Source organism: Schistocerca gregaria, chromosome 2 (genome assembly GCF_023897955.1).
Source record: "Schistocerca gregaria isolate iqSchGreg1 chromosome 2, iqSchGreg1.2, whole genome shotgun sequence".
NCBI lineage: Eukaryota > Metazoa > Arthropoda > Insecta > Orthoptera > Acrididae > Schistocerca > Schistocerca gregaria.
Window position 1 is genome coordinate 1,044,825,878 of NC_064921.1, and position 16,681 is coordinate 1,044,842,558.

Below are 16,681 nucleotides of genomic sequence, written 5' to 3' on the forward strand. Positions count from 1 at the left end.
GAGGCCATGTTTACTCCTGCGAGTGTAATCAATTCGCATAATATGCACCAGTGGGCTGTCGAGAATCCTGGCGCGAGAATTGTGCGTGGATATCAACATCAATTCTCCATAAACATTTGGTGTGGTATTGTGGGGAATGACTTACTCGGACCTCATGTTCTACCTCCAAGGCTGACTGGGCACGCTTACCTCGAATTTTTGGAGGGGGAATTGCCTGGATTGTTACAGGATGTCCCTCTTGCAACACGAGCCACCTTGTGGTTTATGCACGATGGTGCTCCTGCCCATTACAGCCGCAACGTAAGGGCGTACCTCAATTATGCGTATCCACATCGATGGATAGGTCGCGGAGGACCAATTGCTTGGCCAGCCAGATCACCTGACCTGAACCCTTTAGACTTTTATTTATGGGGCCGACTAAAGACATTGGTGTATTCTTCTGCAGTACCGAACAGAGAAGTGCTACAACAAAGAATTGAAGGTGGTTGTGAAATTATTCGTGGAGAGTTGAACGGACTGTGTAATGTGCAGAGATCATTGCGGCGACGAGCACGGGTCTGTCTGCAAGTTCAGGGACAGCATTTTGAACATGCATTGCATTAAGATTTGTGCAAATACAGTACAGTACAGTCTGTAAATTCTTCACGTATTTTCCTTAGTTATTTTGCATTGATTTAGTTCAATCAACAGGAACTAAAGTAATACAGTATTCGCGAGGAATTGTTTCAGTTTGTTACGTCACGTTTATTTACCAGTTTGCGTTTTTAGTCCAAATGCACTGTAATTAAACTGTGAACTCTGGGAAGTAAATACTTTACGTTGTATTGAATGTATTATCATGTTTTGTTCATAACTCTGTAATAAGCCAAGTATAGCAAAAATTGTATAGAACATTTTTGTCTTATATTTACCTCACAAATACACCCTTAAAATATTTACATGCATTTTTGAATCACCCTGTAAATATGTGTAATAAGGTAAGGAATAATGAGTAGTGGTTAGGGACTCTGGTTTGTGAAAAAGGTTGTTGGAAACCAAGAATCGTACGTTAAGGGTTATGAAATGTATGTAAATGCGTGAATGTATTACGATGCCCACGAAATTTTTTTGGACACTGTTATATCAATAGGATTTTGTTTCTACAGATGTGCAACGCAAATTCTTGACCTGTTAAATTTTTTATATGAGACTGCCACTGTAGCGGAAACTGGTATCGTAAATATTTCGGTAAGACAGTTAAGTGACCACCTGCACGTAATGCGTGAATGCGTCGTGGGCACCCAGCTGTGCGACAGCCACCTGACAAAAGAAAGCCATTAGGTGAAAAAAAGGGAGGCCATTATCCTCGCTATTGACATTCCTTTGTAGAAAGCATCGCAAAAACGACACGCTCATTACTTCGAAAGATACTTTCTTACATCTTCACACCTGATAATTACAAGCGTCTTTCTACGAGAGTTGAGAGAATTTGTACTAACTTATGAAATGTCACATAACTATTGAATGATATTTTTGTGCTTTGCTTTTCATATTTGCTTATTTCATTTGATATCTAGTTTCCAGCTGTGCTGCAGCATTGGTTTTATAAAATAAAATTAATGCATTTGCTAATGTGAACACTTTCTGTCAACAGATCTATTAAATAATCATTTTATGACACACGTTCTTGGAAAAAGGACCACTTGGAAAGGAAAGAACAATAAGAAGGGACTAGTAACAGTAACTGCATACATAATTTTCTTTTCAAGTACTTGGTCATTTCTTTTGTAGCATAAGTTGCGGTGCACCACTTTAATTATATAGACATTAAGATGTGAATATACATTTCCCTTATCTGCATTGTTGTCTTTAGTGTAATATTTTTTCTGCTTGAGCTTTGTCATGTTTAAATATAAGTTATTGCATTTGCTGCTGCTGTTTGCCAGGCATAGTGCTACTAAATTTCACTTTGTATTACTCTGTTAAGATAGTTTTAGTGCTGATTTATTTTTCTTGTTGCTGCACATTGGTACATATTAGTTGTAATGTTGCATTGCTTGGTAATTTAGATTTACTGTAGCTTGCTTTGCCAATTGCCATTTTTTTGTCATTGCTTGTATTAATTGTTTTGTGCTGCTGCATTGCCTCGTCCGTTAGTTTAGCATCTGAGCTCAGTAGATTTAAGTTAGCTTAAGAAGGGGTAGACTATAAAAGAGAACGAGTTGTGATGAATTGGAAGAAATGCATTGAGAAGCTATAAGAAAATGATTTGGCCAAAAAAACAGTACTGTACAGTGGAGAAAAATTATTTTTGAAAGAGGATGTGAGCAAAATAGAGAAAGCATGCTTGGATAAGATATTTTTGATAGAAACAAATGTTGAAATAAGACAAAAGATCTATGAAATGAAGTTTTGGGTTTGACTGCAGTACCAAATGTCACACTGAAAACAAACCCTGTCCCGAATTTTGTGTTATTACGCTAACTGAATCTGTTTTTTTTTTTCCTGTCTTTGTGTGTTTAGCTGATACGAGTTACGTTGTAGAATTTTTCTGATAATATGTTATTTACTTTAGACATTATTTATCTGTTCTGTTTTGTTCCTCATATGTGAAGTTGATGTTTCAAAAGTTATTCTGATCTTTGTGTATGTACTTATGTCATAATTTTTGTAACACTGATGTGCATGTTTATTTCTATTCTTTTGTAAAGCCTGTTTTACTACAAATGTTATCTGTATTATTATGTTTTTAATGATGTATTTTGTACCTTTGTTATTGCATTCTCATGTTATAAAATTGTAATTGACACCAGTTCATCAAATTAAGTAACTTGTAAATTACATTTCACTGCACACGTTTCTGTTGGTCATAGTATATGGACAATATGTGAGAAGTAGGGACTGTTAGTGTTTGCACGTGTGTTGACAATTCAGCAAGGGACAGGTTAACAGCATTGCTGGTTCTAAGGACAATTCCAAAAACTTTGTGCGTTCACAAGTGGTGGTTGACGGACTCTTCGATGGTGATTGTGCACCTGCACAGTCACAACAGATGGCTGCTGGCTATCTCTACAAGGACTGAAGTGGGTCTACACCTTTGATGATTCACCAATACCATTATTTCTACAAGAACTGCAGTGGGTTTGCAACTCTAGTGGCCCACCAATACCGTAATCTCTACCAGGACTGCAATGGGACTACTCTATGACCTATCTACCAATATTCTTCAAAACTTCGACTGACTCTGTTGTGGGTTTGGTCTGTTGTGGCCCATTACCTATCTGCATGTCAAGAGTCAGCACTGTCTTTCCGTTGGAAGGACAACACTACATCTTCAAGACTGCATGGAAATCCACTACTTCTGTGTGCATTTTCTTTTACTACTCAGACTTTGAGAAAAACACTGCAATTTTACTTTGATGAATGATCAGGACTGTCTTTATGGGCTGTGAGAATATTTTAGCTTTTGACCAACATTGCATCGATAAGTGTGTGCATTTCATTTCTTTGTTATTGTAATTATGAAAAAAATTTTCAAATCTGAATTGGCCACTGCCCAAAACAATTTGTAAATTTTTTAGTGGGGAGCATGGGGGCTATGTAAGTAGGCTCTTTAGGTTTTTTTTATTGGTAACGCCGCCGCCACGTAGCGCTCTGTATGAAAATCACTGGCTGTACTGTGTGCAGTCAGTGGCTGGTTGGCATTGTTGTAATACTCTCCATTGTAGTGTTGGGCAGCTGGATGTTAACAGCGCGTAGCGTTGCGCAATTGGAGGAGAGCCTCCAGCAGTGGTGGATGTGGGGAGAGAGATGGCGGAGTTTTGAAATTTGTAAGACTGGATGTGATGAACTGCTATATATATATTATGACTATTAAGGTAAATACATTGTTTGTTATGTATTAAAATCTTTCATTTGCTAACTATGCCCATCAGTAGATAGTGCCTTCAGTAGTTTGAATCTTTTATTTAGCTGGCAGTAGTGGCGCTCGCTATATTGCAGTAGCTTGAGTAACGAAGGTTTTTATGAGGTAAGTGATTTGTGAAACGTAAAGGTTAATGTTAGTCAGGGCCATTCTATCATAGGGATTTTTGGAAGTCAGATTGCGTTGCGCCAAAAATATTGTGTTTCAGCTTAAGCACAGTCTTGTATAATTGTTTTAAGGGGACCTTTCACCTTCTGTAGTTTGAATCTTTTATTTAGCTAGCAGTAGTGGTGCTCGCTGTATTGAAGTAGTTCGAGTAACCAAGATTTTTGTGAGGTAAGTGATTTGTGAAACGTATAGGTTAATGTTAGTCAAGGCCATTCTTTTGTAGGGATTTTTGAAAGTCAGATTGCGTTGCGCTAAAAATATTGTGTGTCAGCCTAAGCACTGTCATGTATAACTTGTTCTAAGGGGATGTTTTAAGATGTGTTGTGCAGAAATCGCAGACATAGTGTAACTGAGGGGGAATAAGGGGAACCAGTCCGCATTCGCCGAGGCAGATGGAAAACCGCCTTAGAAACCATCCTCAGGGTGGCCGGCACACCAGACTTCGACACTAATCTGCCAGGCGGATTCGTGCCAGGGACCAGGCGCTCCTCCCCACTCAGGAAGCAGTGCGTTAGACCGCGTGGCTAGCCAGGCGGTCTGCCTAGTGAGTACTTCGATCAGGTACACTGTAAGCTGATGTTCTGCTAATTCTGCCCTCCTTAGTTGTAATACCATTTGTTCGCTAGGAATGGATGAACTAGCTGTTGGTAACCACGTTACATGCTGCAGTGAGTTAAGTTTTCCTTGCATATTGCTGACTTTCAAATTATAAAATTGTGTGATGAGCTGGTGGCCCCAAGCTACTCAGAGTTGAAATATTAAAAGTATTGGCTGGTTTCGTTGATTAGCTATCTTAACGACTTTAAATGCTGAGTACGATAGTAGAAGTACTTTTGAGAATGTAGTATATTTCTGCAAAACAGTTATTGGTGTCGATGGTCCAGCATAAGTTGAATAACAGGGAAACAATAGATTTCTACTTCACGTAATTAGTTATGAACAACAACATAGCTCATGAGATATTCACTTGCAAACGTGTACTACATCTTCACTGCAGAAGCCACAGAAATCTCACAAGTACACAGGTCGGCACTCCGCAGTATTTCTATCTCTCTCGATCACGCGCAAACTGCTCGACCCCAAGTCTTTCCCGCGACAGTGAGTCCGTCGCGCCTTCACGTCCAGCACTCCCTGTGTCCTGTCCAGCACTGTCCGCGTCCTGCCCTGTCCTCTCTGGAAACAGTGCTCCTCCCCCACTTCAATACAGTCCCTCCACGTGTCCTTTTTGGAACAATCGCTGTGATTGGCTAGAGCGCTCCCGCCCTGTCTTCAAGCCAACGCACACTCACAAACACATTCTAAATACTGGATTTACATTTATATAACTTGAAAATTAAATAAATATTCCAATGGCTGGGCCATAAACACGCTCTAACACACATTATTAAATACATAAACGACTTAAATAAACACATATCAAAGGATAGAACAGAAGGTAGGCCAGTAGCCTAACGTCCCTGTGCTTTCTAACACACAGTAAATATTGTGGTGTCACCGCCAGACACCACACTTGCTAGGTGGTAGCCTTTAAATCGGGCGCGGTCCGGTAGTATACGTCGGACCCGCGTGTCGCCACTATCAGTGATTGCAGACCGAGCGCCACCACACGGCAGGTCTAGAGAGACTTCCTAGCACTCGCCCCAGTTGTACAGCCGACTTTGATAGCGATGGTTCACTGACTAAATACGATCTCATTTGCCGAGATGGTAGTTAGCATAGCCTTCAGCTACGTCATTTGCTACGACCTAGCAAGGCGGCATTATCAGTTACTATTGATACTGTGAATCATGTAATGCCAAGACCGACGTTCATCCTTAATGGATTAAAGTTAAGTATTCCACCAGCTACGTCCGTTTTTCTCAATTCTAATTCCGTTGTCAAGTTCCAGACCTCACGCCAGCCTGCGTGAGCTAAAACGCGTGCATTTCGGCCTCCTTTAGTAATACGGTGTTGGCTCTCCTGCCAACCACAACAAATATTTAACCAATTTCTTCAATAATAGTGTATATCGGATATAAACGAAGACATAGATGAATAAATATATTTACAAGCATGGTGCTACCGTTTTTTTGTCTGACTGTGGAGAACTTAGGCCTGACGCGATCGATAGTAATCGGCCATTTTGACCTCCAATAACTGATGTACTACTCAAGTCACATGCCTGTAATTTATACCAATTTAGGTTTACACTAATAGCTTTCAAAAGATACGTCGATTGACGAAATTGGATGAAGTGTTTATATTTTGGAAATTCATTGCTAGGTGTTACTTGTATAATTTACTGTCAGATACTAAACTTTTAACTAATAAAGATATTGAAAATCTGAATACACCATCAGAATTGACGTGCGAATAATAGTAATGTGCGTGTTTCTTTTTCAGGTATCATGATTCATCTGGCTGCTCTTAATTTCTATACGAACTGTGAAATGTCTGCGATGATGGTTTCACAAAGTTCGCCATCTTCGGCGCTACCGGCGTGTCGCCTTCATCGACACAGCGTCACCATGGCATTCCAAGCCATGCGGCTCGATGGACCATGTGGGCCGGCCGTTGCGCTCGCTAACAAGCTGCGCATTGCCAAAAAGGGCCGAACGGTGGCCACCAACTCTGAACTTAGAATATTTCCAGGGCGCCGCAACTCGCCCTTTGCCTCACAATATCTTTTCTGAATCAGTTATTATTTAAATTCATTTAAATTGAAGCCGTTAACATGATGATGCCTCTTGCCTCTGATACTAAATTTTATTAAAGCACCTATGCCTGGGTTTCAGGCAGGGTCCTCCTTTTCGGTCGATGGTGAGATGCTATTCCAATACAGTTGGAGACCCTCTGCAATACTGTTCGAGTATAAGGGGAGTACCGAATGGGTAGAGGCGCGAATGGGATTGAGGGAGGCGTGCTAGGGTAGTCTGTGGAGCTGTACAAAGCCACTGTGCCAGCGTGGCGTAGTGGTTCGCACACCTGGTTGGCGAGCAACAGATCTGGGTTTGAATCCCGGCCTTGATACAAATTTTCATTTGATGCTTCAGTTTGCATTGTAAATGTTGAGACATGATTAGGTCTCTGGAACGACACAGTTTCGTTTGACACTGAATTGTTTCAAGAAACATTTCAGTAGCCGTTAATTTTCCTGCAAACTACACATGCCAATGAAGATTGATCGTTTAGCAAAATTATCATGTAATAAATCCCCAAGGGTAATGGAAGCATGTGGACAGGTTTCAGCAAGATAGTCTGGGATCCAAACCCAGAACTACTTTACTTAAATGTTTGATTTTTAATACTGTGTAATACAAATGTCAGCTTCTGTAATAATTCTGGAGTTCTGGTTTAAATATTGTTTTTACTGACATTAAGTTGTAGTTTTTAGAAATTCACTGGCTGTTAAGCATGGTGTTTTAACAGTCGTTAAGTTGCTTTTAAATTCTTAGGAGGATGAGATATATTGCTTGTGAGCCTTCTTTTTTTACACCAGTTAACGCATTTGATTTTATCTCCGTTTAAGCTGCTGGTTACATGCACTCGAATTAGCTTTCAAGGCTGAAATTGTGATTTGTTACACATTGCAAAAGTCATTAAAATGCTCAAATGTGTGTGAAATCTTACGGGACTTAACTGCTAAGGTCATCAGTCTCTAAGCTTACACATTACTTAACCTAAATTATCCGAAGGACAAACACACACATCCATGCCCGAGGGAGGACTCGAACCTCCACAAAAGTCATTATTTAAATATAAGTATCAGTTACGTAACTTCTAACCCAATACAATAATCGGTCCCAGTCTTCCATCCTACCGTCCAGTACCGGCACAGTATGTAGTAATTGCAGTAGTACTCGAAGTAGCAGTTTTAATCACCTGCAGGTCACTTTTACAAGGACATTAAACAAAAACGATATAATCCCTGTATTAATTATTTACAGCTCTAGTTTAACACGGATGGGCGAGGTAGTCGGCCGTGGCCTTATAGTGGGAAACAACCTGAATTGACTCAGTAAAACCACGGAACACCTAAATCGGGATGGCGAGATGAAGCCTGGGACATCCATCCTCCAGAATAAAATTGCAGTCTGCTTAAATCAGTGGTATTACATTCGGTTTTTATCCCTTATGTACTATACTGTACAGCAAAGAAGTTATTTAATAATGAAAAAGGGTAGTACTACACTATTCATTAATTCACACGCCCAGTCTTAGTACAGTCACTATACAGTCACTACTTTCGTGATTTGACATTGCGCACAGTGTCAGCTGACCTCACGACCACGGAGATAGTGATTAGTTTCCATGTACCGCATCTCCCCGTTTGTATCCTGAAAAGCTGATGTACCACAACTCCCAGTCTGGAGCCTGAAAAGCTGGGTCAGTATTCCTCTGGAATGAGTAAGATGCTTAAATAAGAAAAAGTACAGGGTGACAGTATTACATACTGCACAGCTCTAGGAGGAAGGTTTTCCAGAAACGAACAAAAGAAGGAAAAGCATACTGTGAAAACTGTTGTGTGAAATGATAATTTTTTATATACGTTATTATTATTTACAGTACTTGTGTGCCGTCGCCTGTGAACGGGAACGCGTTATGCTGATCTTGGTTGCCTCTCGCCTTCATCTAGAAAAGATAACCTGAAGATGTCTAAATAAGGCGAAACGCGTCGTTGAAAAATAAAAAAACTGAAATTGCAACCAAGACTGTTTTTAACCAATACTTATTTTCAAAAGTTAATTCATAATACCCATGTGGCACTACATCTCTATAATGGTACAGATCGCATGTATATTTCCAGTAAAATGCACAAAAATTTAAGGAAAACTGTAACTAAAAAGATACAGCAGAAAAATAGTTTTATCCTAACTCCTAGAATATACATATTGCGACCAAACTAGAGGAGTAAGTATACGAAGCATGAACGAGGGGAGTTCAATACGTAATGAAAGACGTTTTTTTCGGTTGAAAAAATGCGGAATTTGTTATGGAATACAGTAGAACATTCCCACTTCAGCTCCTATGGTTGCATGAAGATCCGATGGGCCACGGCGCTAAACGTAGCATTCAAAACGGAGGTCTGTTCCACGCAAAAAAAGAAAAATGTCATTAAATTTCTTTTGACGGAAAACCAGAGCATCGCAGATATTCGTAGGCGCTTGCAGAATCTCTATGGAGACCTGGCACTGAACAAAATCGCAGTGAGTCGTTGGGCGAGGCGTCCGTCATGATCGCAACAATGTCACGCAAAGCCTGTCCGATATCTCGCGTGCCGGCCGGCCGCACACATCTGTAACAGTCTGTAAGCGTAGTGTCATATCGCTGACTTAGTTGCGGGCAGCCGCGTCTAGAGAGTCGAGCGCGGGACACGGAACTGTTATGGTGCGAAGCGTGTAGCTGTGCATGTGACAGACTTTGTTGGTACTCAGGTTGAAGTGTTGCTACAAGTGCTATTATAGTAATGTTATGATATATGGAAATGGTTCAGAGGAAAGTGCGTCAAGAAGTAATTGACAATGAGCAGTGCCGCCAGTAACGTATTCATGTCTCCTCTCGCTTCGTGTCGCACAGCATCGATCATCCGCGCCGTGTTCTGTCTCCCAGAATGAACCGATGTGAATCAGTAATACTACTTACCACAAAAGAGTGCAAACAAGTGCCAGGGTCTTGTAGAGAGCGTGACGACGTGCGTTCGATCATCACGTTTCCGCATTACCAACAATCAGCCGCGCCGCGACGGTTACGCGCACGCTCGTACAAGTGAGAACTGAGAACTGAAAAATTATAGCTTTACGGACAGTGTTATATCATTACTAGTGACAAGGTGGACTATCACCAGATGTCTGTGTGTGTGACGAGCGTAAGAAATTTCGTTAGATCGTTCGGCTTCCACATCATCAACAATCACCCGCGTCGTGTCGGTTACGCGTACGCTCGTCTGAATGATATTGCGGACTGTTAATCAACCATTAATCGGGATAACACTCCTGAATTAGAGTGTAAACAGTGCAACCTACGACTTTCTTTATCGTCTCAGAATATAGTTGTTCATACCAGACTTCGGACAGTGTTGTGTTTTAACGTTGAGTGGCTCCCCTAAACCCGCTTGCATATTTCGATACATAATTGCAGGCAAGCCAGCAGCAGTGTGGAGCAGAACAGTAGGCTGGATTACCAGGTACGTGGAGTGGACAGGGCGCACGGTCAAGAAAAGCAGAAACGAGAAGCCAGTTTAAGGTACCCCACCCATTTGTACTCCCGGGCGTGTTACAAGCTTACAAAATTCCACTTAACTGTTCTTTCTCGTCCACCCTCCAGCGCTGAGCTCGCACCTTCCTGTTTCCATCAGTTTGGCCCAATGAAGAATGCACCCTGCGGGAGACAGTACATGGACGATAGGTAGGTTACTTATGCAGGAAGACGTCCGCTCCGCCCTCGACTAGTAGAGTGGTATCACGTTGGCATACAGGCCCTCCCAGTATGGTGGTGTAAGGCCGTCGCATTGAACGGACATTAAGTCTAAAAATAGGATTCTGTGGCCAATAGAATAGGAAATAATATGATGTAATTGAATCTCAATGAAACCAGCCTGCCTTCAGGGGGAAAATGTATTACTTATTGGACACCCCTGATATAAGTAACCTGCAAACGTTTCATTAAAGTGTATGAAGTAGTTCTCGAGAAACTGAGTCATGAAATTAGCAAATTTAACTTTAGCGGGATGGGCCATTCATTCTCCCCGCAATTAGCCTCAGGCGGTTCCCAAGAATATGTTATAGGACTATTACTGTTCCTAACATGTATAAAAAACGTAGGGGGAAACTGAAGGGATTGTAGTTGACCCTTAACATAAATGTAGTGTATTGCGCAAGAATAGGTGTAAAGACCCGTTATTGTTTCTTAACACCACGTTGAACAATCACTGGACACAGTCACTCCGTTAAATATCTAGGAATATCGGTACGAAGTGAATTACAGTCGAGTGACAAAATAAATCGTAGAGAGGGCAGGCGCCGAACAATTTTATTGGCAGAATCCTCATGACTTATAGACGATCCACTATGAAGGTGGCTCTACAAAACGCTCATCTCTGACTCTTGTCAGAGAGAGTTGACTGATACAATACAAAAAATCTAGAGAAGAACAGACTGTTTCGTGGGAATTTGGAAATTTGTGTGGTGAGGTCTTGTGGGACCAAATTGCTGAGGTCATCGGTCCCTAAGCCTACACACTACTTAATCTAACTTACACTAGGGAAACACACACACCCACGCCCGAGGGAGGACTCGAACCTCCGACGAGGGGAGCCGCAAGGACCGTGACAAGTCTGTTTCGTCATGGGTTCATTTGTACACTTGAAAGCCTCGCGGAAATTGTCGTCCGAACTCCATAGGCAGGCACTTCAAAATAGGTGTTCCGCATCTCGATATGTTTCACTGTTAAAATTCTGATAACATACCGAAAAGGGTCACTCAATGTCGGGTACAGCGGGGTTTCACACTGACAAGTGTAATCTGGCTGAAATAATAAATGTTGCAACACTGCGGTAGTTCCTCACAGAGTCAAGGTCGTTTTGCCTTCAGTGTGTGCCAGTCTCTCTTTGACACCGCATGTGATTGTAGTAAGGGAGTTTTCTGTTACATTATAGACAGGACAGAAGAACATACTCTATAAGTAAGCCAATGGTGATGGATTATCTCCCTAGTTAAAGAATACTCCCTAACAAATTAAGGTCTACCAAGCTCAATAACGAAAAATTTTAGTCTTCATGTCACTTGCAGAAGAACACAGGTTGCACCGTGTTTGTATCAACAACTATTGTTGGATTTTTCCACAATGGTCTGATTTTCTGCGTCTTTGGAAATGTCTGCACATGGGGCTATTTTGCCTCATAAACGTTTGATTATTTCCTCTCAGTTAAATTATTAGTTTAGTTGATATTATACTACGAAATTCTGGAGAACACATTTTCTTGGCTTCTTTTGAGGTGGTCAATACATACAAAGGGGAAACAGCTAAGTGCTTTACGGTCCGAGGAAGATATGAAACGCCAGCAGGAGTGGCCGAGCGGTTCTAGGCGCTCCAGTCTGGAACCGCGCGACCGCTATGGTCGCATGTTCGAACCCTGCCTCGGGCATGGATGTGTGTGATGTCCTTAGGTTAGTTAGGTTTAAGTAGTTATAAATTCTATGGGACTGATGACCTCAGAAGTTAAGTCCCATAGTGCTCAGAGCCAAGATATGAAACAAGCAATAACAAAGTGTTGTAGGGAGCTTCTCTGGATAAAGTGTGCTATTTGGTTTCTAAAGTGTTAGTGGGTGCAAAAAGGACGAAAAATGTTCACTTGTGGTAAATGCTTCCGATTGTGACACTGAAATACACTGGGCAGAGTAGACCCCTGAACCGGGTAGAACTGTCGCACTTCTTTCATATATTATGCTGTCTGCCTTCTTTAGATGTTTGTTTAACACTTTGTTCATGTAAAGGAATTTCGGCGTTTAATATGCTGAAATGTATTCACAATCAACATACTGTAATGTATCACACTAACAGATTTTTTTAAAAAAAAGGTTCATGTAGTATTATATGAAGGGCGTATTTCAATAGTAATACAAGTCCATTTTTGTTCATTTTGAGATACAAACTCCTAAAGTTAAATGAGCGCTGAAGAATCTGCAATTGAGATATGAGAAATATTCAAGCATATGGCTTCTTGCTGGAGATGACCCTTTCGTTCTGTTTGTTTGGATCATTAATTTGAGAAGCATTATAGGCAGAAAAGTGGTAATGGACTTGTACCACTATTGAAATAAGCCCTTCATATAGGGCTTATCGTTGAAATGAGTGGAACAGCCCTGGTGTACCCTATTGCTTCTACATATATCTAGCGAAAAGACCATGAAGGCAACATCAGAGAGATTCTATTTCGCACGGAGACTCCTCAACAAATGTAGCACTCAAGACTCAAACAGCAAAGTAGGTGGCACTTTTGACTTAGTATCTCTGGAGGAACATTGGTAACAGTCATTTTCTGAATATACATTATATATTTTTGTCTGTGGCATGCACGCCCTTTACTGATTGTTCATTATGGATATACAGAATAGACAGTGGATCTTATTTCTGTTTAGTGTTCACTAAAGAGATATGCAAGTAACTCCCACAGTCAAGGTATTAGCTACTCACCTGTTAGACAAAACAGCATCCTCTTGAACAGAGGATTAGCTCTATCGGTGACCCCGAATGGCAAGTGATCGGTGAAGTGGTCGAAGTCTTTGACGGTGACTGCGCGAATGATCTCTGGATCGTTGATCATAAAGACAGGTTCTCTGAAGTAGAAAACTCCTGCGTAAGCATGTGGCTGCAGTTGGCGGTAGAGACTCAGCACCCTCTCGGATAGGGCTTCGCGAGCCAGGACGACAGGCAGCATGTTGCCCACGAAGGGTACGGGCGGTAGGTACGGAACGCCTCGGCGCGCGAAGTGTCTGCGGTAGCGGTACAACCACAGGAGCACCAGCGAGGCGAAGAACACCGCCAGCGAAGCCATCGATGCCCAGTAGTCGGCCACCATAATCTGTAGGAGGAAAGTCGCATACCAGTCACCAACCAAAGTGCTGACTGGGAGACCTGTAGGGGCAGCTTCAGCTACCCTACTAGCCACTGCCAGCCAAACGCTGAATGTGAATTTTCTTTTTGCTATTTGATTTCAAAATAGACTATCTGCTGATCAAGAGACACCGCACAATCATGCAATAGCGACCTCAGTTATGTGGACGGGTTATAGCGGCCATTAATAATCAGAATACTTACTTTTTGTATTCACGGTATCCTGCAACCTGTACGAAGTTAATGAATGACATTTGCATGATAAAAAACAATAAAACAAACAGCAACGGCGCATAATTTTGCAGTTTGGCGCTTGAACAAATGTGTCTGTTACGTAATATTTCCTGAAAACGGCACTGGGAAGGTGCAACAAAAGCATTTGAACAAAGGCGGACAACGTGAGAGAATAGTTCATTCCGAGACGCACAGAGGGTGAAGCGAATGTAGTGTGTCCGACATTTCCGCGAGACGATAGCGATGATTAGTAAACACGTATCGCGAGCCTGTGCAGGTCGACGATGGGACGCAGAGGGAAGTGTTCCACGTTCGAGCAAAAGCAACTTGTCGTTTATCATCACGCGATGGAGAAAACCTGCAGGGAAATTGCCGCAATAGTGAACACGAAGAAAAGTACAGTACACGACATTATTAAACGCTTCGATAAAGAAGACCGATTGGAATTCCGTTGCAGTACAGGACGGCCACGGACATTTTCACAGAGAAATGAGCATGTGATTGTGCCAAAGTTACAACTGAATCCGAAAATATCTGCCACACGAATTGCAAGTGAGGTGGAGGGAGACCTTGGTATAAAAGTTCATCCCGAAACCGTGCGGAGAGTACTACGACGATCGTAGTACCATGGTCGAGTGGCAGGTCGAAAGCCATTCCAGAAGAAACGTATGCAGTTTGCGAGGTAATACGCCGAATACGATCAGGCTTGGTAGAATCGGGTGATACTTTGCGACGAATGTACGTTTACATTATGGCAAAGCGACGGAAAGGCAAACGTGTGGCGAAAGACCAATTAAGAGCTGAACCCCAGGAACCTCAAACTGTAAGGTGTCAGGCAAATCCAACACCTTCCATGAAAACCCTGACATGATAAGCAAATCCAGTAGTATGTCACATAGCTCGGAATAAATCGTGACATTAAATTAACCAAAGTAATACGAGTAACGAGTGAGCAAATGGAATACCACAGACTAACACAAGAATGCCTAAATGCATATCGTACCTTCCCACCGTGAGGCAGACGCAGTTCCCAGGGGAGAAACGAGGACAGAAGCCGAGAGCAGAACCGTGTTAAGATAGAAGGCCCTACGATAAGGGAGGGGCTGGACACCCACGCCGCCAGACCACCTGTACGACTACACAACCCGCACGTTTTAGCGTGAGGCTTTTTCGCGTCTCAGGTACGTCAAGGACCACCCCCCAGCCCATGTTAAAAGCTAGAGCCCTCCAGAAAAGCAGTATAGATCTTACGATAACACAAAAAGGGCCACTACCACCCACAAGTTTTAGCGTGAGACATTTTCGCGTGTCTGTTACATTAGGACAATCCTCCAGCCCATGTTAAAAGATAGAGCCCTCCAGAAGAACAGTATAGATCTCACGATAACGCTAAAAGGACCACACCGGCTGCAGATTTTAGCGTGAGACTTTTTAGCGTCTCTGTTACGTTGCAAACTTTAAAAACATTGCCCCACCACGCAAAGTATAACGTTTCTCATTGGATAGACAGAATTTTTGTAGGGGGAGCTTAAGGTTAACATTGAGATCCTGATTGGTAAGATGAAAACACAGCCAGATAGTTTTTTTAAACCAACTTCGGGAAATTGTAGTAGGGAGAAGTTAAGAGAGAGTTAGTTCCGAGACGGCGAGCTGGATGGCTGGTGCGGCGGCCGCTGCCGCCCTGACGCTGCCTAAACACCGACAAGGTAATGAACGCACGCGATGCCGCATTTTTGAGCGCATAAGGCTTCACTGAGAACTGCAGAAGTCTTATCTGTTACAACCCCTTTTTGCGTAATACTAGTGTCGATCGTTAATTAAAACTCATGGTGTTCACATTTGCCACTTGAAGAAACGATCTGAAACGCGATGATTTTTCCTTTATATAGTTATTGAGAAGCCACATCAGCCACTGTAATTTACGACAAGTTAAATAAGTAATTAAAGATAATTGAGGGTCACTGTAGACCATTTTGATAGTTGTAGACCATTTTGATAGTTTTCTCTTTTGTGAAACTTAATTTAAACATAGATTATAGATGTGATATGGCATAGGTCATCCTTCGATCCATTGTAGAACTTGGAAAACCACTCAGGGAATATTCGTTCACATTTTTGTTGAACGCAGTTGGTTTTTACCATCCTGTATTGAAACATTTCCTTTTATCTATATTGCGATTTATAAACGATGTTTTGTGAGTAGAATAAAATTTCCAATGGTAAACTTAACTGCTTTTTCGACGTTATTTTACCAGCTAACTAAAAATAGGAAAGCCTTGAACCCTTTCCACTAAATTTAGTTAGTATTAAGATTCTTTTACACGGAGTGCAGTGGAGCTGATTCTGAGATCATTTAGTATGTGGTTATATCATCGCTAGTCTCACTGAACTCTTCTGAATTCTACATGTCATGTGTGGTATGGCGTCTGCTTACCAGCAACAGGTCCCAGGTTCAAACTAGTTAATTCCCTAAAAAACACGCTCAGAGCGTCGTTGCGCGAAAGTGGTAGGGTGACACGATGTAGAACAGACACCACCATGAATGTTTAGAAAGTGGCGACCCTGCCAGGATGGTAAAACACCATGATTGAAGGTCGACCACATGCCTAATTAGGTCAGAAAAATGTCTTGTTGAAAAATTTTTGTAAAAAAAAAAGTTCCTTAAAGTTATACATAGTCGAAAACAGTAGCTGCATCGATAGATAGTAAAAGTATTAAACAGAAATTAGTCTAGCAGAGACAATGGCATAATTAAATTATGAATATTGAAAATTGTTAGAATTA

General features: G+C 41.7%; 1 protein-coding gene across 2 annotated transcripts in view; it reads right to left on the reverse strand.

Moving 5' to 3' along the window:
• The window catches only part of LOC126335565 (cytochrome P450 9e2-like), a 101,550-nt gene that overhangs the window by 52,087 nt on the left and 32,782 nt on the right, over positions 1-16,681 (reverse strand). For both annotated transcript variants that reach the window (XM_049998992.1, XM_049998991.1), the window contains exon 2: positions 13,244-13,631. In XM_049998992.1, the coding sequence (XP_049854949.1) occupies positions 13,244-13,628 (385 nt within the window). In that variant the 5' untranslated portion in view covers positions 13,629-13,631. The remainder of the gene's footprint in view (positions 1-13,243; positions 13,632-16,681) is intronic.